The following is a 25823-nucleotide window of genomic DNA, read 5'->3' as shown; positions in this document are numbered from 1 at the left end:
ATCGGGGGATTAGCTCAAATGGTAGAGCGCTCGCTTAGCATGCGAGAGGTAGCGGGATCGATGCCCGCATCCTCCAACAACTGTTTTGTAAATTTACAAAATAAAAAATCTTGTATTGATGTCACACCTTTTGGATTTTGATTTATTTTAATTGCTGTCTGTATGTTGAAAAACAGTTTGCTGAGAAATGTGATTGTTTTTCCTGAGTGTGCTTTATTTTTCTGTATTCTCTTTGTATTATTATATTCTGGTGTATTTCCCGTGTTATTTGTAGTGTAATTGTAAAATGCAGGGCTCCCTTGCAAAAGAGACCTGGTCTCAATGGAACGCCCTGTTACAAAAACATGAAAAAAAAAAAAGTATTCTACCAAGAGGTCGGGAGTCAGGACATTTATGGCTGTGTGCTTATTCTTTGCCTACAGGGATGCTGCCTGCCTGGTTCAAGTTTTCTGTTCAAACCTGAATCGCTACTCTTGTGGCAGAAATGGGATAATCCCATCCCTGTACGCACAGTTTGCTTGCTCTGTAATCACAGTCACTGGTTTGTCAGCAGTTCCCCCCATAGATGTATAGGGCTAGTTTCCCGGACCCAGAACAGACTAAACCACAGATAACAGATTAGTTCTATAATTTTTGAGTAAACCAAATGTAAACCTCGCCCTGGACTGGAACGGGATGATTTTTAATCCAGGGCTATTTTCCTATATAACAGTATTAGAACATTTGTAGATATAAAATAACACACACATAACTAGCTAAAACATTCAAATGATCAAATAAACACTTTCTAAATTCGCATTCCTCTAGTAATTTTTGTCTGTAGTTACGAGCTTCCTATTGGTCAAGGTCTGTGTGTGGCGTCTGTGTAATCTTTATCCTGTGATTGGTTGTGCACGTGAAGCGCGATGTTTGAATTGGTTGATTCAGTGGACGCCTTTGAGTGAGGTGTCTATGCACAAAACAAGGGGCATTGTCAGGTAGCATTTCATGGCTAGATAGAGCAAGTTGTTTCTGTTTAAAATAGTCGTTTTTGGGGGGGTGGTTGCATTTACGAAGATAACTCACCGCGACTGACGAGGTAATTTGATTTACTGTAGAATTAGAGCATTCACTTGATGAAACTAACGTTACCTGAAGCGAAATACCTTTACTAGATAAATGGCGAACGTTAGCCAGCTAAGTTGTCTTGTTTTTGCTAACGTTAATCAGCGCTTGCTAGGTAACGTTAGTGCATTTGAGATTATTATTGTACAATGAAAAGCGCGTTACAAATGTATTTTTATTTTGTAAATTAAATGCAACACATCTTAATTAAGAAACTATTTGCTAGATAACTGTTAGTTACCGAGGCAGTTTAGTTAGACAAAGCAGTTAGTCTGTTTGCGTGTACCTGCCAATCACCAAGCCAGCCAATGGATTGCTTTATGTTGGTTCAAAAGTTTGGGCCACGTTTTCAACACTGCAGCAGCAGCCCTGTAGCTAATGTATTCAGATGTCTAAAAATATCAGTAATGGCATAATTTCATTTGGGATTGAGGCATGGAAGTGGCTGAATCTAGCACGCGAGGTGGGACTTTGGACTTTAAACCACTTTTAGATCTGAAAACAAACTGGGCTAGTTAACCCTCTAGAATAAACACCAGTCTTTTGCAGACCAGCAAACTTGACTTGGCCCCGAGTCATCCAAGGTTCCCTTCTAATCAGATTGCCTTGTAACAAGTTACATAGTCCCGTGAAGCTCAGTTGGTAGAGCATAACGCGCCGGGTTGTGGGTTAGATTCCCATGGGGGACTAGTACGAAAAAATGCTTAAAATGTATGCAATCATTACTGTAAGTTTTTAAATGAGTAAAATGTAAAATACACATGAAAGATGTCAAAAAGAAAGGAGGATCAAGGCACTCTTCATATAATGAATTAAAATGCCTTTATTTGTATGGCATGTTCAACATGCCAGACCAGTTGAACATTTCCATTCAAAATGCCTTACAAATAAAGGCATTTTAATTCATTATATGAAGAGTGCCTTGGTCCTCCTTTCTTTTTGATGACCAATTTACCCCTTTACCAAAGAGCATCTTCTGTCTACCAAAACCTACTACTGTGTACCTTAGCAGCGCTTCCCTTCCTCCCTTTTCTACATATGAAAGTTATTTTAGTAAACCTGGAAAACGTGTTGATGTAGATTTCACTCACTCTTGACAGCTCTGTGATCCCAGAATCTCAATTCAGTCACCCAACAGGTTATGGCGTTGTCTATGGCATCTCCGTGTGGAGTCCTGTCTGACGAGGAGGAGGGGGGCATGGCTGTGTTTGAATCCACGGCAGCTGACATCGGTGGCTTGGTAGGACAACGACTGAACGAAGTGACTCTGCCTGAGATCTCCATCATCTCCCCTGGACTAGAACCTCGGCCATCCATCAGAGAGGTGAGGCCTTAGCTCTGACTGAACTCATAACACTCTGCACTCAAGACATATTTAAGGTTCCTTTATTACAGGCCTACCAGTACTTGTTTATCAGTGAATGTAATGTTAATAGGTAGCACAACACTACATTGTGGTCACGGCTTATTTAGAGACACCTTTCATCACGGACTATTCTGCAACACTTGATACAACTCTTTTTGAAGACAGTGAAGTTGGACAGTGGTTCAGTTTTCCCAGACTGTCATTTTCTTTGCAACGGGCATTAGGGTAGACTCTAGACAGTTATTTATTGGTTGCAGTGATTTGTCACAAGGCAATGAGACGGGCCATCTTTTCACAAGTGCTTTATTACTCACAAACATGAATGCTTTATTCTCTGGTCAGACGTTACACAAGCTGTTGGCTTAGGGACTACTCCCTCTAACTGACCTATCAATCCTGTATGACATTTTTTGCTTGTCATTTGTACATTCATAAACATTTTGCGCCAAAAACACAGATTTCCATTGGAACTTTCTAAGTGTGTAGCTGATTTACACAGGGGGGGGGTCAGTGATAGGCCTATAGTATGAAAATGTTCAACAATGCTGTTCATCACAGAACAGTACTATCACCACTTTCTTTCCTCCAATATTCAGAAAGCATTGGCAAAGCCAGGGGTGATCAGACAAGGCAGCGGTGGTGAGGGGAACACTGACAAAGTGAAGGTGTTTCTGCGTATCCGCCCCCTGACTGAGGGAGAGAAGGAAAGAGGAGAGGATCAGGTACGATCTGCACTCTAAATTCCATCCCATCCTATTATCGTCCCATCCTATTCTCCATGTCAACTTTGAAGTACTTGTGAGACAGGTGTTATTTCCCCTCTTCTCATTTCAGGGCTCTGTGTGTGTGCAAAACGAAGAGAGCCTGATGCTCAAAGCCCCCAAAGACTCCCAGAACATGAAGAGTGCAGAGAGGGGAGTCGCCCAGAGCATGCACAAGTTCAGCTTCTCACAGGTACAGTTTCACCTTCACACAAGACCTGAGAGATAAGACTATACTATGACACATACTACATTAATCACAGATGTCGTTTCATGTGTACCTCTAGATCTTTGGTCCAGAGACCAAACAGCAGGACTTCTTCGAGAGCACCATGAAGGAGATGGTGAGAGACGTGCTTCGTGGAGAGAGTCGGCTCCTCTACACATATGGTGTCACCAACTCTGGCAAGACCTACACCATTCAGGGTGAGATAGGATTGGTTGATGTAACCACAGAAAGCTAGACATTTCCACTCTTGGTTTAGCTGTTTGCTAAGTATACAGTGGCGATGGGTACCACAAAGTACTGACGTGACCTTTCCCCTGTAGGAGTGGGTCGTGAGGCGGGCCTCCTGCCCCGGGCCCTGGTGTCTTTGTTCAGGAAGTTGCAGGGCCGTCTCTACGGGGCCATGGACCTCAAGCCTGTCCTCTACCAGGAGGTACGCCAGCTGGACGCCGGTGAGGTCCGGGCTGAGGAGATCCGCAGAGACTCTCTGCTCAAAGATGTGAGGGAAACAGAAGCACAAATCACTCTGGAATCATTTGTCAACTAAGTCACATGATGCCACGTTCACCTCTCCCTGTGTCTTCTCTATCACAGGAGGATGGCATGACTTCTCGGATGCGAGGCGGCACTAGTACCTGGGACAGCGGCATCGGTGGACACTCCATAACCAGCCACATCGCCACCCAGCTAGAGGGTGAGGGCATTCAGAGTGTAACATGACTCTGCTCTCTGACGCCTGGTGGGCCCTGAAGCCAAGTCTAGATTTAGACCTATACAGCATTTACACCGCTTTACAAAGCTGCTTTTTTATATAGGCATTGGTAGTATGTAGAGTATAATCCTGGAGGTTGTGTGGTCACTGCTTAACACGCCCTTGTCTCCCAGCAGACTCTGACAGTGTGTGTCTGGAGCCAGACAGCCTGTCTCACAGTGGAGGGGAGGAGCTGGAGGAGGGGGTTCAGTTCTCTGTGTGGGTGTCCTTCTACGAGATCTACAATGAGTTCCTGTACGACCTGCTTGAGGCTCCGCCCTGCCTCCAGCCTAAGAAGAGGGCCATCCTGCGGCTGAGTGATGACAAGCAGGGGAACCCTTACGTCAAGGGTAACACACATTCACTATGAACATGCTTGTAGATAATATCTAATATGTAGATAGTATTAATGTTTTTCATTGTAGTTTATTCACATTACTGACCTTTGTTTTTGTGTTGTGCAGATCTCACCTGGGTGCAGGTCCGCAGTGCAGTGGAGGCTTGGAGAGTGCTCAGGGCTGGCCGGAGGAACCAGAGCTTTGCCAGCACTCACCTCAACCACAACTCCAGCCGCAGCCACAGCATCTTCTCCACCCGGATCCTGCACGTCCACCCAGAGGCTAACCAGGGCCAGGCCACACGTGTCAGCGAGTACGTCCCATCCAGGCTTCTCATTCTCCAACCTACTGTCTTATCCTAAGTGTTCTGTCTGATCTGACATTGGTGGTGGTAGTAGTAGTGATTCTGTCCCACTAGGTTGTCTGTGACTTAGTATAATAGTGATTCTGTCCCACTAGGCTGTCTGTCTGTGACCTGGCTGGCTCAGAGCGTTGTAAGGACCAGCACAACGAGGAGAGGATGAAGGAGGCCAACAATATCAACACCTCCCTCCACACCCTGGGCCGCTGTATCACTGCTCTGAGGCACAACCAGAACAACAAGTAGGCCACACACATCTAAACAAGAGGAATTCATCAAATGTAAATTAAATGCATCCCAGCATTGTACTGTCCAGATGACACGTTCTCCTGTCCCTACAGGTCGCGACCCCCTCAAGTGGTGCCGTTCAGAGACAGTAAACTGACCCGGGTCCTCCAGGGCTTCTTCTGCGGCCGCGGGCGCTCCAGCATGGTGGTCAACATCAACCCCTGTGCCTCTACCTACGACGAGACCCTGCAGGCCCTCAAGTTCTCTGCCATCGCCACACAGGTACAAACAGCTCTCGCCTTGCAGTTAATAATACAGCCTTGGTTTCAGAGAAATATTCAGTGGGTGTGGTTGTGACCTCTGTCGTTGGTCTCCTCTCTCAGCTGGTCCATGGGCCATCCACCAAGACCCGGGTGGCCTACATCCTGTCCCTGCTGCGGGAGCCCCAGCCTCACTCCAATGACAGCACTCTGATTGAGGAAGACGAGGACAGTGATGAAGATGGGGACATCACCATGTTTGATTCAGATGTATGTCCTCCGTCCCACTGAATGAAATGTCAACTTGTGTGTGTTGGACCTCAGTGACTGACTGGGTCTGTGCTGTGTTCAGGCTCTGCTGCGGGCCATCGAGGTACTAAAGAGGGAGGTGCAGAGGCAGCGGGAAGAGAAGGAGGTGCTGGAGGCCACCGTCAGAGAGCAGGTGTTCTCTGAGATGATGGAGGTCATCTCTGGTATGGAGAAGGACTTCAGCCAGACCCTGGAGACAGAGAAGGCTCTGATGGAGGAGAGGTTTGAGGACAAGATCAACAACCTGCAGAAAAGCCTCAAGAGATATTACAACCAGGAAATAGAGGTGAGGGATAGGACAGTCTGTAGATGAAGTTATCAGGTCTTTCAGTGGGTTTAGAATAGAGTTTTCTATGCTACAGATGGTTGATTCCTTTCCACCTTCCCTCCCATCCTAGGAGCGTGATGAACAGATTGAGGCACTGACTGCAGCCCTGGAGAAAAAGGGAGGTGTGTCCCTAGCAGAGCCAGCCCCGCTCCCCCTCTTCCCACCCCTAGCCCCGGGGGGAGAGGCTGAGGGTCCCACGCCCCGTCGCTCCCAGCGCCTGGCCTCCACAACCACAGGAGAGCTGAGCAGAGTGAGGGCTGAGCTGGACCAGTGTCGTGCTGAGCTGCTGGAGAAAACACAAGGTAAGAGGAGAGGGAGGACCAGGACAATTGGGAACGAGGGAAGTCTAGATGATTGATTGGCAAATGGCATGGGTCTTTATAACTAACTCTCTTCCAGAACTGAGGCGCGTCCAGGGGCAGCTCACACCACCAGAGCACTCCGACGCCCTGACCAACGCTGCCGACCGCAAGCTGGGGGAGGGCCAGAGGGTCGGTACTCCAGCCAGGGGCGTAGTCTCCTCTCACATTACCTCCGTACCTTTTTGTATTAAACACTAACTATTGCTGGGATTTTAACATGTTTGTGCCTCTGCTGCAGAACCTGCGTCAGTTGCGTCTGGACCTGCAGAGGCTGGGTCTGAACCTGCAGTCTGGAGAGAGGGCATGCTGCCGCAACACTGGAGGGGAGAGGCTGCGCCATGCGCTCACCGCTGCAGACCACACACTGGCCAAACAGGTACACACCTATAGAATTCAATAGGACTTCATTCCTTGGCAGGGGAACACTTTGTTCTTAGTGATCCTAGGCAGGGGAGGGGAACACTTTGTTCTTAGTGATCCTAGGCTGGGGAGGGGAACACTTTGTTCTTAGTGATCCTAGGCAGGGGAGGGGAACACTTTGTTCTTAGTGATCCTAGGCAGGGGAGGGGAACACTTTGTTCTTAGTGATCCTAGGCAGGGGAGGGGAACACTTTGTTCTTAGTGATCCTAGGCAGGGGAGGGGAACACTTTGTTCTTAGTGATCCTAGGCAGGGGAGGGCTGCTACTAGTTGGTGTTTTACATGCTTTTTCAAAGGGGCAGAATTCAACTGGAAATCTGTGGGAGGTAGACTTCGTAGCCCCCCCAGTGTAAAGAAGAGAACCCTGTCCACCCCTCACCCTGTCCACTCCCTCAGGACCAGACCCTGGTAGAGCTACAGAACGGCCTGCTGCTGGTCAAGGCTGACCTGAGGAGGAAGGCGGAGACCCTGGCCCAGATGGGTCAGATGCCCCCCTGTGGCTCGGCCTCTGCTACTCCCGGCTCCTGTCAGAAGAGGGGTTGTGGGGCAGCAGGCAACGCTGAGAACCAGCCCCCAGAGAAACGACACTTCTTCCGCTCCCTTTTCCCACAACACACCCCGTCACGAAGCAGACAACAGGGACGCCCCCGTGAACCTCAAACCACACCCTACTCACGGATCCTTCGCTCCCGCCAACAGTCCCCTCCCCCAAGTCCCGGCCCCTCTGGCAGGTACAGGGTTACCAAGTGCTGACTTGAGAACTAAAAGTCAGGATGCTGATTTTATCCTCTACCGTTATGCAAACAATTGTTAATCTGTACTATTTTGCAATTGTTTTTAAATGCCTTTTTATTTCAAGTGTTACTACAGTATCTGCACTGCTAAGCTATCTTCCTTATGAATACAAAAGTTGTTTTTGTAGTGGACTCTGGAATACCTGAGTATTAAACACAATGCTACAACTTTTCAGTTTCTGATCTGAGAATAAATGTTTGTCAAAATGCAGGGTAACATTTGAGATTCTGGTTGAATGTGGACTGATGCACATATTACCTCATGCTAAAGTGCTTTAAGAGTTGTTACAATTAGACATTTAGTTTAAATGTTTCTAATGTAAAGGTTTTGCTTTCAATGTTTGTCCAGTCTTTCAATATACTTTGGTGCAACAGTGAAATTTATAATAAATTCTTGTAAAGAAAAATGTTAACTGCATGCTAATGTTACTTTCCATTGATTTAATAACACTCCCAACTGTCAATGGTTCAGAGAATTCTTTCATATTCAAAAGTAGGGTGGCAACTGCTGCACCGACATGTAAACATACACAGAAAATATTTACATTATGTATAAGGGTAGACATTCAGTCTCCTTCTATGGCATTAAGTACTAATTCACCATAACTGTATATGGAACCAACAGGATATAAGGCAGAGATGAGATTGTCCCATTAGTCAAAGTGATGCAGAGCTTTCAGCTAGCCAGTGGGGTGGTGTGTCAGGGGGAGAAGGAGGACAGATCGAGGGGAGACACCCTCCTAACTGGGGTGTTGTTGGAGGACAGCGGTCCAAACAGGTCTGTGGATGAGGCCTCCATATGGTCTCTGACCTGGGAGATCTGTCTGAGTAGAGCCTTGCCTTCCTCACGTGCCTGTAGAGGGACACCAAAGCAATCAGCCAGCACCATAAATAAATCTGGTCTGCAACTCCAACAGGACTGACACTTTAGCTGTACCGGACAAGCAGTAGTGTATGTAGATATTTCGATATGGGACACTTTTTCCCACGAACAACAGTTCAACTGGAGGCATTGCTTACGTCATTGTAGTCACAGCAACGTTGTGCACACAGTGAAGCCTCGTCATAAAGTTTGTTCTTGAAGTAGTACTGGCCAAGGTAACGCAGGGCCGTGCTCACCTCTGCATGCTCCAGCTGCTCCTGTAAGCACAAACGTTTCACTAACTCCAGGTGCATATTCATAATGGAAACCGTTTACAGTTAAAACGGAAGCAAACTGAGCAAAACGAGTTTCCATTGAACAAAGTTAGGTAGGTCTCTTTGCTTCCGTTTGAATAAACGTTATGCAACAGAATCGGCATAATGAATATGCCCCCAGCTGTGCCAACACAGGGACTGGTTCTAGACTGACTCAATGGTACAAACATTCCTTAAAACATACCTATGGAATAACCCACATAACAATTTGGCTCAATACTCCAGCATTTTGGATTTGCGATAAAATGTTTTATATGAAGTGACAGTACACAATGTTACCTTTTATTTGAGGGTGTTTTACTGTTTAGAAATTAAAGTAATTTGTATCTAGTCGCCCTATTTGAAGGCATAAATATTTTGACAAATTCACCTATTGTGAATAAAATTGTTAGAAGTTTAGATTTGGTACCATATTCCTAGCACGCAATGACTACAAACTTGTTGGATGCATTTGCACTTTGTTGTTTTTGATTGTTGTGCCCAATAGAAATGAATGGTAAATAATGTGTCATTTTGGAGTAACTTTTATTCTAAATAAGAATAAAATGTTTCTCAACACTTCAAATAAAATATTATTTGTCACAATGTGGATGCTACCATGATTACGGATAATCATGATGAGTGAGAAAGTTACTGACCAGGTTTCCATCCAACCTTTTTTATGAGCGTGAACTAGGTCTGATAAGTAAAAGAAAGTGTCATGGCAGGCCTGATGGAAACAGCAAAATGTCGGGAAAACTTTCCAAATGTCGACACAATTAAAAACACTAGACAAGGAGGGATCTTTTTGTGTCTGTCACGCAATATGGAGTGTGATCCTCCCACTACAACCCTGGAAAACATTTATTTGATTCCAGATGAAATCATTTAGAAACTTCACAGGGTGGTGAAAGTGCACAGTGAGGAGCTTGATGCTCCTTTCCAATATACAGAGGCTCTTATTCTGGTGACATGATGATCAATGCTTGACTGCTGTTTGACAAATAATCTCACTCTTTTTCCTCCATAAAAATCTCATGTTGGTAGCCTACCCTACTTTGCAAGCTGTTGGCTAGAGCGCAACATGCCAAGACCAGAGTGGGCTATATAACGCAACATTTTTGTGTGACAAAACCATCAGAGTTGTAAATGCGATGGAAACCCATTTAACTTTTTTTATTTGGTACATTGAAATTTAACCACAAAACAACATTTTATGTGCACTACGTCATTGCGCACAAACCTGGCTACAGATGCAAAGATAATGCCCCCCTCTCACCATAACAGTGGCCATTTTTCTTGGGGGTATGATATGTCTAACTTTCTCACCCATCATTATTCACAATTCATTCATGATTATCTGCAATCCTGGTAGTATCCACATTAAAATGTAGAAGTGTTCAGAAACATTCTATTCTTATTTACATTAAAAGTTACTCCGAAATGACAAAACATTTTTACCATTAATTTCTATTGGGCACAACATAATCCAAAACAAAGTGCAAATGCATCCAACAAGCTTGTAGAGCCACTAGTTCAATGTAATGTAGCCATTGCATTCTAGGAATGTGACCAAATACCATACTCAAAAACACTAAGTGAATTTGTCCAAATATTTATGACAACTTCAAATGGGTGACTAAATACATAAAGTGCTTTAATTTCTAAACTGTAAAACAGATACAGTGCATTCGGAAAGTACTCAGACCCCTTGACTTTTTCCACTTTGTTACATTACAGCCTTATTCTAAAATTGATTAAATATTTTTTTCCCCTCATCAATCTACACACAATACCCTCATAATAACAATGCAAAAAAATTGAAATATCACATTTACATACAGTACCAGTCAAAAGTTTGGACACACCTACTCATTCAAGGGTTTTTCTTTATTTTTACTATTTTCTACATTGAAGACATCAAAATGAAAAAAATTACACATATGGAATCATGTAGTAACCCAAAAAGTGTTTGGTAAAAGACCAAGTCCATGTTACGGCAAGAACATCTCAAATAAGCAAAGAAAAATGACAGTCCATCATTACTTTAAGACATGAAGGTCAGTCAATCCAGAACATTTCAAGAACTTTTAAAGTTTCTTCAAGTGCAGTCGCAAAAACCATCAACGCTATAATGAAACTGTCTCTCATGAGGACCGCCACAGGAAAGGAAGACCCAGAGTTACCTCTGCTGCAGAGGATACGTTCATTAGAGTTACCAGTTTCAGAAATTGCAGCCCAAATAAATGCTTCACAGAGTTCAAGTAACAGACACATCTCAACATCAACTGTTCAGAGGAGACTGTGTGAATCAGGCCTTCATGGTCAAATTGCTGCAAAGAAACCACTACTAAAAGACACCAATAAAAAGAAGAGACTTGCTTGGGCCAAGAAACACGTGCAATGGACATTAGACAGGTGAACATCTGTCCTTTGGTCTGATGAGTCCAAATTTGCGATTTTTGGTTCCAACTGCCGTGTCTTTGTGAAACGCAGAGTAGGTGAACGGATGATCTCCGCATGTGTGGTTCCCACCGTGAAGCATGGAGGAGGTGTGATGGTGCTTTGCTGGTGACACTATCAGTGATTTATTTACAATTCAAGGCACACTTAACCAGCATGGTTACCACAGCATTCAGCAGCAATACACCATCCCATCTGGTTTGCACTTAGTGGGACTATAATTAGTTTTTCAACAGGACAATGACCCAAAACACACCTCCAGGTTGTGTAAGGACTATTTGACCAATAAGAAGAGTGATGTAGTGCTGCATCAGTTGACTTGGCCTCCACAATCACCTGACCTCAACCCAATTGAGATGATTTGGGAAGTGGGGGACCGCAGAGTGACGTAAAAGCAGCCAACAAGTGCTCCGCATATGTGGGAACTCATTCAAGACTATTGGAAAAGCATTCCTCATGAAGCTGGTTGAGAGAATGCCAAGAGTGTGCAAAGCTGTCATCAAGGCTACTTTTAAGAATATAAAATATATTTTGATTTGTTTAACACTTTTTGGGTTACTACATGATTCCATCTGTGTTATTTCTTAGTTTTGATGTTTTCACTATTATTCAACAATGTAGAAAATAGTAAAAATAAAGAAAAACCTTTGAATGAGTAGGTGTGTCCAAACTTGACTGGTACTGTGTGTGTGTGTAATATAAACACACACACACACACACACACACACACACACACACACACACACACACACACACACACACACACACACACCATTGGGTTGCTCACCCCACAGGAGAAGATGTCTTGGATGTAGATGATGTAACACTGGGCCGCATCGTCAGACTCATTAAGCTGCTCGTGAAGTCTGTCAACATACATATGTATTAGGGAATATAAAAAGTCTCAACACAGCATTAAGTGGACCCACACATATACATGCTTTGATGTCCATACTTCGCCAGTTTCAGTAGAGCCATTCTCTCCACGTCCCCCACAGAGTACGCCCTCCAGTAACACTGCACAAAAAGGAAGAATAAAACTTAATGACAGATCACAGCAGTGGTTCATATATTACATTCAAATCTACAGGAAAATGAAAAATAATGGTAGAGAGAATGCTGCTGTTGCTAACCTTCTTTGCCTCGACGTGCTGTGAAAGTTTCTCGTAGCTCTCTCCCAAAGCAACCAGCATACGAGAGTCATTGGGCCTGAGGGCCACAGTGACACGTCATTCACACTACAGTATGTAAGGATTTGGTAAGACTTTACTACACGATACCAAGCACCCACTGACAACAGAACCCTCTACCTTGGTTTTTACTCAAACACACACCTGAGCTGGTGGGCCTTTCGATAGTAGTAAAGACAATAGAATGGCATCTTGAGGATCTCATAGGTCTGTCCCAGGCCATACCAGGCACGGTAGTCTCGTTTGTTCACTTCAATAGCGTGCCTGACCAACAAAGAAAACATACACAGAAATAGAAAAGCATGGAGCACAACTCTCTCAGACCCATAGGATCAGTAATGCCAGTGTGGTGTGCACCAGTTATTTCTTTATATTACCCTTAAAACCACTACTATTTTGAATGTTGTTGCTATAAATTGTCCTGTTTGAAATAGCCCTAGCAAACTTCACATTTCTCAAGTAAAAATTACTCATTACTATCAATATCAGTAAAATGTCCTCGATAAATGACTGGTTGGGTCAGTATCCATAACTTTTGGTTTATTGTCCCAGCTCTAAGCCATGCCATAGTGGACAGTCAGTCTGACCTGTAGGCCTGGATGGCAGCAGAGGTGTTCTTCATCTCCATGTACTCGTGGCCCATCAGAGTCCAGGCTCCCAGGCAGCGAGGGTTCAGCTTCAGAGCCCTCTGGAAGTACAGCGCTGCCTTTTCATGCTGCGACCGCAGGCTGTAGTAGTTACCTACACACAGACAGAATACACTCGTTAGAAACATAACATATCACTTGTAGGTAGAGTTGGTTGTACTTCTTAAGTCCTGAAAGGTCTGTCTGTGATTACTGAACATAGTAAAGAGTTCTGGTAAGGGTGTTTATGTCCGGCTTTGACTTGAGAAGAGGTGTGGTTTTCTGTCCTGCTTTTTTTTCTTCTCAGTCCTGTTTAGCTGTGTAGTGGCAGAATCCTTACCGATGACACAGCAGGTTTCTACCCTGTACTTGTCTATCTCCACCAGGTTGTGGGCCAGGTAGCTGAGCTCTGGCTTCATGCTCTGTGGAAACACAACAGACAGTCAGACATGTTCATAAAGACAGAGCCCGACAGATGGAGACAGTCAATTAAGTGGGGTCTCACACGGACGTATAGCAGGTTGGAGAACGTGTCCATGTTCTCAATGCGAAAGGGATCCTGCTCCCGCAACTCATTGAACAGAGCCAGAGCCTGGTCAATATCTATGACAAAGAAAAGGATAGGTGTGAAACTGAATAGAGGAAAGAAAATACCTAGCAGAATGTTTCTTCATATTACTTTATTGACTTGACAGACCTCGGATGTTGTGGTAGGCCACAGCAATCTGTGAGATGATATACGTGCTCTTGGAGAAGCCGGACTCAATCAGACTCTGGTATTTCTGCAGGGCCTCTTTGATCATCTGCAGCTCTGTGTACATGTGGGCCATGAAGAAGTCTCTGATCCAGCAGTCTGGCAGAGACAGGGACTTCAGCTGACGAGAGGAGCCACAAGTATATCATTGTAATATTCTATATAAGTTCATTGACATGTAATGTAGTCCAGTAGATCTGGGAACTACTGTAGTGGGTACAGAGGAGAAATTATCTGTGTGTGTGTGTGTGTGTGTGTGTGTGTGTGTGTGTGTGTATTACCATGTCAATGTTGGTGATGAGGTTACAGAGCTCCAGCCACGCTCCCCAGTGTAGAGGTAAGGCATGGGTCGCCTCCACAAACACTTCTACCGCCTCCTTCAGTAGATCCAGCTTACGCAGAACCACCCCATACCTGCACAAATGCACAGGTTTGTGAGGTTAAAGACTCACTGTACACGTATATGGGGGAGGTCGTAAGAGACCTGGTCGTGTGGTGCCAGGACAACAACCTCTCCCTCATCGTGATCAAGACAAAGGAGAGGATTGTGGACTACAGGAAAAAGAGGACCGAGCACGCACCCATTCTCATCGACGGGGCTGCAGTGGACCAGGTTGAGAGTTTCAAATTCCTTGGTGTCCATATCACCAACAAACTATCATGGTCCAAACACACGAAGACAGTTGTGAAGAGGGCACGACAAAGCCTATTCCCCCTCAGGAGACTGAAAAGGTTTTGCATGGGTCCTCAGATCCTGACTGGTTGCATCACTGCCTGGTATGGAAACTGCTCGGCCTCTGACCGCAAGGCACTACAGAGGGTAGTGAGTACGGTCCAGTACGTCACTGGGGCCAAGCTTCCTGCCATCCAGGACCTCTATACCAGGCGTTATCAGAGGAAGGCCCTAAAAATTGTCAAAGACTCAAGCCACCCTAGTCATAGACTGTTCTCTCTGCTAGCACACGGCAAGCGGTACCGGAGCCATAAGACTCCTGAACAGCTAATCAAATGGCTACCCAGACCCCTCTTTTACTCTGCTGCTACTCTCTGTTTATAAATCTATGCATAGTCACTTTAACTCTACCTACATGTCCATATTACCTCAACTAACCGGTGCCCCGCACATTGACTCTGTACCGGTATCCCCTGTATATAGCCTCCACATTGACTCTGTACCGGTATCCCCTGTATATAGCCTCCACATTAACTCTGTACCGGTATCCCCTGTATATAGCCTCACTACTGTTATTTTACTGCTGCCCTTTAATTATTAGTTACTTTAATTTTCTATTTTTTACTTAACACTTATTTCAATTTTTAAAGCATTGTTGGTAAGGGCTTGTAAGTAAGCATTTCACTGCTTAATACAGGTTGTTGTAGTCAGCACATATGACACATAACATCTGATTTGAGTGTGTGTGATAGTGCGAGGTGCTTACAGGTACAGAGTGAATCCTTCCAGCTCTCCAGCACTGTGTTTCTTACTCAGCTCCACCCTCAGCTCCCGCAGAGCCTCGTTACGCACCTGACCTTTCTCCAGAGGCCCTGCAGCCAATCACAGCAGGCAAAAACAACAAATCAAGACATTGAACTCTGTCTTGAGACACAATTTTGATTTAGGTGGCATTGATGCTTTTATTTGGTGGCATAGAAAGCTTAGCTCCTCACCCAAGCTGTCCACAGTCTCATCATCTTTCTTCTTTTCTCCAGACTGGAAACCAAGGAAACAGATGAGTGTCAGAATTTGACAACATTGAGGAGTTCCAAGTGTTCTGGACAAATGTATTGTCTCTATTCCCATTTTGACAACTAGATTTCTAGAGGTGATGTTGCTGTGAATTGAAACACCTTCTCACCAGATAGCGAGAGTACATGTACAGGAAGTATGCTTTCTGGCTGCGGCAGCCGCGAAGGAAGTAGGCAGCTCGGTCATACTCTTTCAGGTCAAAGTAGGACTTGGCCAGGCCAAGAACATCCAGGTCCTGAGCATCCTCCTACAACCAGGATGACAGAGGTAACAGATTGTACATATCACTCAAATGGCCTCCAATTCAAAAACACAAGCAACTTGTTCTTGCATTAACAAGGGAAATATTATCTTTAGCCACAAACCTCAGTAAAAGTTGCCGATGGAGGTAATTCATTCTTGGGAAGGGGGTCCAAGGCAAATGCCAACTCTGAAGCCCTAAAATAATTTCACACAACCATCGGTGATATCACTGACGTAGTTAACTCAATGTTTTATCAACTTCAATATGAACCTGTATTAAGAAAATAAGAGCCTGAACCGGTCTGAAAAGAAATAGGCTAGATTTGACAAGACTTGCAAGTTAATCGTTGGATAGCTAGTTAGCATTAGCAAGCTAGCTAACAACTGTGAGTTCACCAACTGAAGCTATTCTTCACTGAAATAAATACAATGATCATAACATCAAGAATAGAGCTTCTTACCATTTCACGCTATGTACAAGTCCTCTTTCTTTACAAAGCGATATCACAGTGATCAGCTGTTTTTTAATTTGAACTAAATCGCCAAACTCACTACACAAGGCCGCCATTTTTCATACCTTGATTTTACGTCATAAAAACACAAGTCGCGATTGGACAGTATTAGGGCTAATCGATTTATAGCAATAGCTTTTCAGCTGTTTACCTGAAATTCTTCTTTGCAATGTAACAAAGTTTTAGAAATGAGTTGAAGTCTTCTAAGAATAGGCTACCTAAATATTTGTAAGTGAGATGGAAATCAACTACAATGCCGTTCAGAATGTATCCAGAGGGTGGCAGCCTGTACCACAGAACACGATGCATTTTGCTACAGTACTGTCAAGACAGCTAATTAGGTTTCCAGTATGTCGAATAAAAAAATGTATGACAGGCCTGATGGAAACAGCACATTTGTCGGTAAACTTTCCAAATGTTGACAAAACAAACGATTTTATGAGCAAATATTGATAATATCAAAGTACATTTTGAGTCACGGGATGACATGTATGGTCCTCCCACTACGATTTGGGAAAGCATGCCCTTTATTAGGCTACAGATTAAATACATTATGATGAACTTCACAGGGTGGTGAAAGTGCAGTGATGAGCTTGATGCACCTTTCCAATAAATATCGAGGGTCTTATGATGATCGATGCTTGGCTGCCATTTGACAAATAAAACGAATCTTTGTCCATAATAATCTCAACGTGTTGGCTATACATGCACTGTATCTGCAAAGTGTTGTCTAGAGCCCACATGTCAATACCAGAATAGAAACATTCGCTATATAACGCAAAATGTTTTATGACAAAACCACCAATAGAGCTGAAAATGCGATGGAAAACGTATATGTTTTATTCGCTACATTTGAATTTAACCGCAAAAGTAAGTTTTATGTGGACTATGTCATCCAGCACATACTTTTATAGGCATCAGGTCAATTTAATGGAAACACATCTCTGGTGGGAAAATGCGCATATTTTATTTATGCATATTTTAGAATATTTGCATGAAAATTTGTCACCAATTGGATGGAAATCTAGCTACTGACAAACAGCAAGCAATTGAGGTTCCACTCACAAAATCCCAGTTTACCCTCTATACTAACCCTTATGTCCCAGCCATGTTGAGATGGCAGGTTGTGAAGGGCCAATTCTTATGTAAAATTCACAGTGGCAAACATCTGACAGGCACAACATGTACCTTAACGGTCCTCAAATCAAGGGGATATCAATGTGCCAGTACATGTGCCTTGGCACATTGATTGGACCTTGCATTGAAGACAGAGAGCTTAAATGGCAAGGTACACATACTCCTGTTGTGCCTGTTCATGCTGTGCCTTCAGAATTGTACATATGAATTGTCCCTTCACAACTTGCCATCTCAACGTTGCTGACTAAACGAGATCATAATGCATTTCGGCTCAAACATGACGCAAAACATCCTTGCCGTTGTCACTTTCTGAACAGACTGTTGCTATGATAACAGCTTGTATGAGTGTGTTTTGCACACTGTGTCTCATGCTGCTAATCTGTCGTTTGCTATGTGGAGCACAGATCCTGGGGTTGGGGCATGTGGCAGCGGCATGGTTCTACCTGGGAGCCTCCTCTGGGAGAGCTGGGGAAGACAGACAACAGCTGGGACCATACCACCCTACCCTTGTACAGAAAGAAAGAAAGAAAGAAAGAAAGAAAGAAAGAAAGAAAGAAAGAAAGAAAGAAAGAAAGAAAGAAAGAAAGAAAGAAAGAAAGAAAGAAAGAAAGAAAGAAAGAAAGAAAGAAAGAAAGAAAGAAAGAAAGAAAGAAAGAAAGAAAGAAAGAAAGAAAGAAAGAAAGAAAGAAAGAAAAAGAAAGAAAGAAAGAAAAAAGTGACTGGCATGTTTGATAGACCTACTAATTATGAAATAGGTTGTGCTGCATGTGCATGCAACCCTTTTTATTGGCTATCTCTATAGACACATTTTTATTGGCTATTGGCTATCTCTATAGACACATTTTTATTGGCTATTGGCTATCTCTATAGACACATTTCTATTGGCTATCTTTTTGTGGAAATTTTTATTGGCTATTGGCTATCTCTCTATAGACACATTTTTCTTGCCAATTGGCTAGCTCTCTACAGACCAGTGGTGACCCGTCATTCAGGGCAGGTGGGGCTTTTTGAAAAATATATGTATATGTATTTTTATGGGGGGCTTGCCTGTTTTGCATGTTATTTTGGCTTTAATACGTGTCATATATCAGTTTGAAAACAATGAAAAAAAAAAAAATATATATATAATTGAGTTAATAAAGCCGCATACAAACAGGCAGCTCCAAAATACAGGTGTTTCAGCCTAACTCAGTGCTTTCTGTGTTGGTGGGGCAGGCCAGCAGAAAATAGGAGCATTGCACCGTGATTGGCTCAGCATTGCACCGTGATTGGCTCAGTGTTCTGTCACTCATAGGGACACTACGTCACCCGCCTTTAGTAAGAGAAGACATCAACAATGTGAGGCCTTTGGGTGCTGCCATAGAGTTACATTAGAAGTGCTCCGCCAAAAAAGCTCAAGGTCATTGGCCACAGAAATGACGTCAAATCACGTTATATGTACTGTAGCTTTGATTAGACTGATCATGTCAACTTACTTTCACAATCTTAGCTAGCAGTCATCATCATGAATTAAGTCTACTGGCAAATCATTTTTAATCGGGGCGGCAGGTAGCCTAGTGGTTACAGCGTTGGAGTAGTAACTGAAAGGTTGCAAGATCGAATCCCCGAGCTGACAAGATAAAAATCTGTCATTCTGCCCCTGAACAAGGCAGTTAACCCACTGTTCCTAGGCCGTCATTGAAAATAAGAATTTGTTCTTAACTGACTTGCCTAGTTAAATAAAGATAAAATAAAAAAATCCTTGTCATATGAAGATAAATAATGAAGAGAAAATATAGATAAAACATATCGATGCTCATTGGACATAAACATTACACAACAATTTGGAGATCGCAAATTCAACAATGTAAGGAATCGGTGACAGTGGCTAATTGCAGCTGGGAAGTCGGGAATAAACAGCGCAAACTGGGAAAATACATTTTGAACGGTCATTCAACTCGGAATTGTAAGTCCGGCATCTTTCTCTTTGATGACAAAATTTGCCCACGAAGCTGCACCACTTTCCTGTTCAAGCACATCACAACAAAGTGAGTCCAAAAATGTCTTATGCTGCTTCATAAATTATGTAGGATGCCAGAGAGATATGTATACTGTAACTAAGAAGGTAATACTAAGTGTATGTTGTGTAGTAAGCTGTTAGTAGCCCATGTGCCTCACCCTAATAATTTGGTCTATTTTCACCAACGCGGTATTGTAAACACATCGTTCGTGGCCGGTGTGTGTTTGTTTGCAAACTTTTTTTGTACAGCTTTGACAGTGCTACTGATAGCAGTACACTGTAAGAACAGCCCATGTTCTGAATTCTGTTGCTGTACATTTCAAAAGTGCTGAACAAATAGTTATATTGACTACATCCATCGTTGCATTACTGTCTTAATTGAAATTACGGATTGCCTCTTATCCGCTTGTCGTCCCCTTATGCCATAGTTTGTACATCTCAATTGTCAATAGAATCCACATTTGTTTAAGCAAGTCAGCTATATTAGCTATGTTTTTTTAAATGCAGTAAATGAAGCTGAATGAACTGTTTCGCTGCCAGACAAGGCTCCGCTGATCGCCAGGTGCAGCAGTGGTAAGGTGTTGGGACTGCTGTTGGGACTCTGCTGTTGGGACAGCTTTATGTAGAACAGTTTGTGGGCACCTTTTGTCACCGTTATAGTGCAATTAATGTATTGTTTAGTGTTGTGTTGTGGCTTTGCTGGCATGTGTCCCATTTTTTTTTTTTTGCCCCACCAAGATTTACATGCTAAAATTGCCACTGCTATAGACACATTTTTATTGGCTATTGGCTATCTCTCTATAGACACATTTTTATTGGCTACTGGCTATCTCTCGATAGACACATTTGCACTGGCCATTGGCTATCTCTCTATAGACATATAAAAAAAAGCAGAGAGCAGAGCACACCCTTTTTCTCCGTTTTTTTTGTTTTTTCTCAGTACACATCCCCTCAGTTGCTTCTCTCTCTCTCTCTCCTCCAGTTCAAAAGCCATTGTAATAGACTGACAAGGTAATCAAGTATTGCCAGAGAGTTTACAAGTGCAACCACATGGCTCACTGAGCAGGTTGAAAGAGGCACAATAAGACAGGTTATATGCCCCATCCCTCTCTTCCTTCCTTCCTATCCTCCTCCACCTCCTCCTCCTCCTCCCTTCCGCTTCCTTCTTCCCTTCCTCCTCTCTCTTTCTCTCTCTATTTATGCTTCTATCACACACACACACACACACACACACACACACACACACACACACACACACACACACACACACACACACACACACACACACACACACACACACACACACACACACACACTTGTGCCCTGCAGGTAGAGCAGTGAACTGCGTGAAGGAGTTGCTGAAACAGATTGCTGCGTAATTAAAAGGGACAGTGTGCCTCTGATGTGCTCCACAGAGCCCTGCACCATGGGTCCTAAAGCTGTGTACACAGAGGTAACCTCCACCTTTCTCACAGTATCTCTCAGTGGTAGTCGCCTTTATTACACCTCCCAATTCTCTTTCATTTCACATCCAATTTCTCTTCCCATCCTCGTCTAATGCAACTCTGTATCCTCAGCTCTGTATCCTCAGCTCTGTATCCTCAGCTCTGTATCCTCAGCTCTTCTCTTCTGGCAGTGTGGGGGGAGAGGGCACAAAGTATACCGTATATTCTATGCCACCACGTCTCTGAGCATTGTCAATGTGTTTGTGTATGAGTGTGTGAGATCCTACTGTATCAGCACAGTCCGTCTCAGCCAGACCTGAGAGGCCGGGTGCAGGACCCAGTAATGAGGCTGTGATGATGACGTCACGTTGGACTGAGGATAGCAGCCAAAAGCTTGGCCTCATTAGGGCAGCCACCACCTGAGCCCCTGGCTGCACCACAGAGACAGAGACCGAGTGACTGACTGACTGACTGACTGACTGACTGAACTATTGTTTCCAAACACAACACTTGTCTCTGTTGTATTGTGTGGTTGTAGCCGTTTTATTTTGAAGAGTATACATGCAAATGTGAATAATGACACACACACACCTTGGTGAGAGGTAGTTGACACATCCTTTATGACAAGGTGCTGTATGATGTATTCCAGAGAGGTGTCAGGCTGGGGATAATGACTGAGACAGATGTTTAATGTCTAGGCATGGAGGCAGCCAGAGAGGGCGGCATGGAGGGAAGGGGGCCGTATTTAGGGCATGTGATTAATGTGTCCCCTGGGACAAGTGGGGGGTTGGTTGGATGGGGTGTAGTTTCAGGAGAAGTGTGTTTGAGTTTTAACCGAGAAAAACATCCAATGGTAAACCTATAATGAAAAATATGATGGGGGTTAGGTATCAATGGAGTATCACTGATATAATACATTAACTTTTTCAGTAAATGCATCTCACATATGGAATAGCTCAGTCAACACCCTGTTTTATCCCAAGGTTATTATTTCCTGTAATGTGATACAATCCCTTGTTTTGGTCCCTTGTTGAGGACTGTGGGTTTTGATAGGCTGCTCACAGATGGCAATGTAGCTTAGAGGTTGTCTGGTGGTGAAAATAAGGAATCAAGGAATAAATCCTGGTTATACATTACATTAAATCAGTCAGCTCATCACAATTTTTATGTGAAAGAACCAACCTTTCCCCTCAGATTTAATTAAACCAAGTCTGATAATTTCATATTGTATGTAACTCACTGGGTCTTGTGTGGATGAGAGTGTGAGTCTAGCAGCATGACAGTCCACTTTAACTTAATTCCCAAACAGATGTAACCAATCAGGTGTACTGAGGAGCCGAGAGAGAGAGAGAGAGAGAGAGAGAGAGAGAGATTCTGTCCCCTGCCCAGCCTCTCTTTAGCTCTATCCCCTCCTCCATAATCTCTATGTCAACATGAACGAGAGGTAAACAGACACAGAGATATATATAGACTGACTATATATATTTACATTTACGTCATTTAGCAGACACTCTTATCCAGAGCGACTTACAAATTGGTGCATTCACCTTATGATATCCAGTGGAACAACCACTTTACAATAGTACATCTATATCTTTTTTTTTGGGGGGGGGGGGGTAGAAGGATTACTTTATCCTTTCCCAGGTATTCCTTAAAGAGGTGGGGTTTCAGGTGTCTCCGGAAGGTGGTGATTGACTCCGCTGTCCTGGCGTCGTGAGGGAGCTTGTTCCACCATTGGGGTGCCAGAGCAGCGAACAGTTTTGACTGGGCTGAGCGGGAACTGTGCTTCCGCAGAGGTAGCACAGTGTATATATATATATATATATATATATATAGAGAGAGAGAGAGAGATACGATGATAGAGAGAGAGAGAGAGATTACTGTTTATTTAACTTTTGTATATTATCTACTTCACTTGCTTTGGCAATGTTAACATATGTTTCCCATGCCAATAAAGCCCCTTGAATTGAATTGAATTGAATTGAGAGAGATACAGGATGTTACCCTCTACAACATAACCTTCACTCCAAATCAAAAGTCAAAACCTACAACCTGATTTTGGACGGAATTACGGAATCACCTGGAAGGTTTACAACTACCAAATATTATTATTCCAAAGCTATACAGCAAATGCTCTGGAAAACAACAGAAACCTGAAAACACCATCCAACCTGGAACTGAGTGAGTAATGTTTAGTCTGAAGCTATATTTTATTTCCAAAAGCCAAGAAGAAAATACATTACATTACTTTATAAGAACTGAATGCTAAATTAAGGCTGCCAAGCTTGATACAACTTCAATTAGCACTGACGTGTCAAGTGAGAGGTGTCAAAGCCCTTTAGCCCAACAATGGCAGGAGAGTCGCACAGTCTACGCCAACCAAATGGAGAGGCCTTAGAAGCTGCCTCCCGCTGTTCAGAGGTAATTAAAATACAGTACCCTCTGTATGAAAAGAATGATAAGGCAAGAAAAGATCACTTTTTGCTGACTATTATAAAAATGGAAACATCAGTAACCTCATCTTCCACACAGACGATCCCCTGGCATGGCACAGTGCTATATTAACCAGACCATCCCCTGGCATGGCACAGTGCTATATTAACCAGACCATCCCCTGGCATGGCACAGTGCTATATTAACCAGACCATCCCCTGGCATGGCACAGTGCTATATTAACCAGACCATCCCCTGGCATGGCACAGTGCTATATTAACCAGACCATCCCCTGGCATGGCACAGTGCTATATTAACCAGACCATCCCCTGGCATGGCACAGTGCTATATTAACCAGACCATCCCCTGGCATGGCACAGTGCTATATTAACCAGACCATCCCCGGCATGGCACAGTGCTATATTAACCAGACCATCCCCTGGCATGGCACAGTGCTATATTAACCAGACCATCCCCTGGCATGGCACAGTGCTATATTAACCAGACCATCCCCTGGCACAGTGCTATATTAACCAGACCATCCCCTGGCACAGTGCTATATTAACCAGACCATCCCCTGGCATGGCACAGTGCTATATTAACCAGACCATCCCCTGGCACAGTGCTATATTAACCAGACCATCCCCTGGCATGACACAGTGCTATCTTAAACCAGACCATCCCCTGGCATGGCACAGTGCTATATTAACCAGACCATCCCCTGGCATGGCACAATGCTATATTAACCAGACGATCCCCTGGCATGGCACAGTGCTATATTAACCAGACCATCCCCTGGCATGGCACAGTGCTATATTAACCACACCATCCCCTGGCATGGCACAGTGCTATATTAACCAAACCATCACCTGGCATGGCACAGTGCTATATTAACCAGACCATCCCCTGGCAAGACACAGTGCTATATTAACCAGACCATCCCCTGGCATGGCACAGTGCTATATTAACCAGACCATCCCCTGGCATGGCACAGTGCTATATTAACCAGACCATCCCCGGCATGGCACAGTGCTATATTAACCAGACCATCCCCTGGCATGGCACAGTGCTATATTAACCAGACCATCCCCTGGCATGGCACAGTGCTATATTAACCAGACCATCCCCCAGACCCTGACCACGTCTACATCACAGCAGAACAGTCCCCAGACCCTGACCACGACTACATCACAGCAGAACAGTCCACCCCAGACCCTGACCACGTCTACATCACAGCAGAACAGTCCTCACCAGACCCTGACCACGTCTACACCACAGCAGAACAGTCCATCCCAGACCCTGACCACGTCTACATAACAGCAGAACAGTCCCCAGACCCTGACCACGTCTACATCACAGCAGAACAGTCCATCCCAGACCCTGACCACGTCTACATCACAGCAGAACAGTCCCCAGACCCTGACCACGTCTACATCACAGCAGAACAGTCCTCACCAGACCCTGACCACGTCTACATCACAGCAGAACAGTCCCCAGACCCTGACCACGTCTACATCACAGCAGAACAGTCCCCAGACCCTGACCACGTCTACATCACAGCAGAACAGTCCCCAGACACTGACCACGTCTACATCACAGCAGAACAGTCCTCAGACCCTGACCATGTCTACATCACAGCAGAACAGTCCCCAGACCCTGACCACGTCTACATCACAGCAGAACAGTCCCCAGACCCTGACCACGTCTACATCACAGCAGAACAGTCCCCAGACCCTGACCACGTCTACATCACAGCAGAACAGTCCTCACCAGACCCTGACCACGTCTACATCACAGCAGAACAGTCCCCAGACCCTGACCACGTCTACATCACAGCAGAACAGTCCACCCCAGACCCTGACCACGTCTACACCACAGCAGAACAGTCCCCAGACCCTGACCACGTCTACATCACAGCAGAACAGTCCCCAGACCCTGACCACGTCTACATCACAGCAGAACAGTCCCCAGACCCTGACCACGTCTACATCACAGCAGAACAGTCCTCACCAGACCCTGACCACGTCTACATCACAGCAGAACAGTCCCCAGACCCTGACCACGTCTACACCACAGCAGAACAGTCCCCAGACCCTGACCATGTCTACATCACAGCAGAACAGTCCTCAGACCCTGACCACGTCTACATCACAGCAGAACAGTCCTCACCAGACCCTGACCACGTCTACATCACAGCAGAACAGTCCCCAGACCCTGACCACGTCTACACCACAGCAGAACAGTCCTCACCAGACCCTGACCACATCTACATCACAGCAGAACAGTCCTCAGACCCTGACCACGTCTACATCACAGCAGAACAGTCCACCCCAGACCCTGACCATGTCTACACCACAGCAGAACAGTCCCCAGACCCTGACCACGTCTACATCACAGCAGAACAGTCCCCAGACCCTGACCACGTCTACATCACAGCAGAACAGTCCCCAGACCCTGACCACGTCTACATCACAGCAGAACAGTCCCCAGA

At 44.5% G+C, this 25823-nt stretch overlaps 2 protein-coding genes and 1 non-coding gene across 9 annotated transcripts; 2 read left to right on the top strand and 1 right to left on the bottom strand.

The window, feature by feature from the left end:
• Positions 1-3: 3 nt before the first annotated feature.
• trnaa-agc (transfer RNA alanine (anticodon AGC)) lies at positions 4-76 on the top strand. Its single transcript has one exon. It is a non-coding gene; the product is annotated as a tRNA-Ala (tRNA).
• Positions 77-916: 840 nt separating this feature from the next.
• LOC106563621 (kinesin-like protein KIF20A) lies at positions 917-8025 on the top strand. Of its 3 annotated transcripts, none has more exons than XM_045690092.1 (17): positions 917-1078; positions 2232-2428; positions 3067-3192; positions 3305-3424; positions 3519-3657; positions 3781-3956; positions 4052-4151; positions 4346-4558; positions 4673-4859; positions 5006-5149; positions 5249-5417; positions 5519-5665; positions 5748-5990; positions 6103-6334; positions 6432-6523; positions 6633-6770; positions 7210-8025. In XM_045690092.1, exons 2-17 carry the CDS (start codon positions 2246-2248, stop codon positions 7564-7566), a joined length of 2766 nt encoding a protein of 921 aa, XP_045546048.1. In that variant the 5' UTR covers positions 917-1078; positions 2232-2245; the 3' UTR covers positions 7567-8025. The 3 variants fall into 3 exon arrangements, with proteins under 3 accessions (XP_045546048.1, XP_045546050.1, XP_045546049.1); XM_045690094.1 differs by lacking the exon at positions 7210-8025 and adding an exon at positions 7110-7181; XM_045690093.1 differs by having other exon boundaries at positions 919-1078; positions 2243-2428.
• On the bottom strand, positions 7645-16660 carry LOC100380698 (cell division cycle protein 23 homolog). Of its 5 annotated transcripts, none has more exons than XM_014129362.2 (16): positions 16470-16660; positions 15929-16001; positions 15673-15810; positions 15485-15527; positions 15256-15361; positions 14098-14230; positions 13760-13937; positions 13568-13665; positions 13403-13484; positions 13024-13177; positions 12581-12700; positions 12380-12455; positions 12202-12263; positions 12019-12112; positions 8628-8747; positions 7645-8460 (listed from the first exon to the last, which is right to left on the bottom strand). In XM_014129362.2, exons 1-16 carry the CDS (start codon positions 16625-16627, stop codon positions 8308-8310), a joined length of 1788 nt encoding a protein of 595 aa, XP_013984837.1. In that variant the 5' UTR covers positions 16628-16660; the 3' UTR covers positions 7645-8307. The 5 variants fall into 5 exon arrangements, with proteins under 5 accessions (XP_013984837.1, XP_013984839.1, XP_013984838.1 ...); XM_014129364.2 differs by having other exon boundaries at positions 12034-12112; XM_014129363.2 differs by having other exon boundaries at positions 13574-13665.
• Between the last annotated feature and the right edge of the window lie 9163 nt (positions 16661-25823).

Source organism: Salmo salar, chromosome ssa11, assembly GCF_905237065.1.
Source record: "Salmo salar chromosome ssa11, Ssal_v3.1, whole genome shotgun sequence".
In the NCBI taxonomy this organism is placed as follows: domain Eukaryota; kingdom Metazoa; phylum Chordata; class Actinopteri; order Salmoniformes; family Salmonidae; genus Salmo; species Salmo salar.
This window is presented reverse-complemented; position numbering and strand designations above follow the sequence as displayed.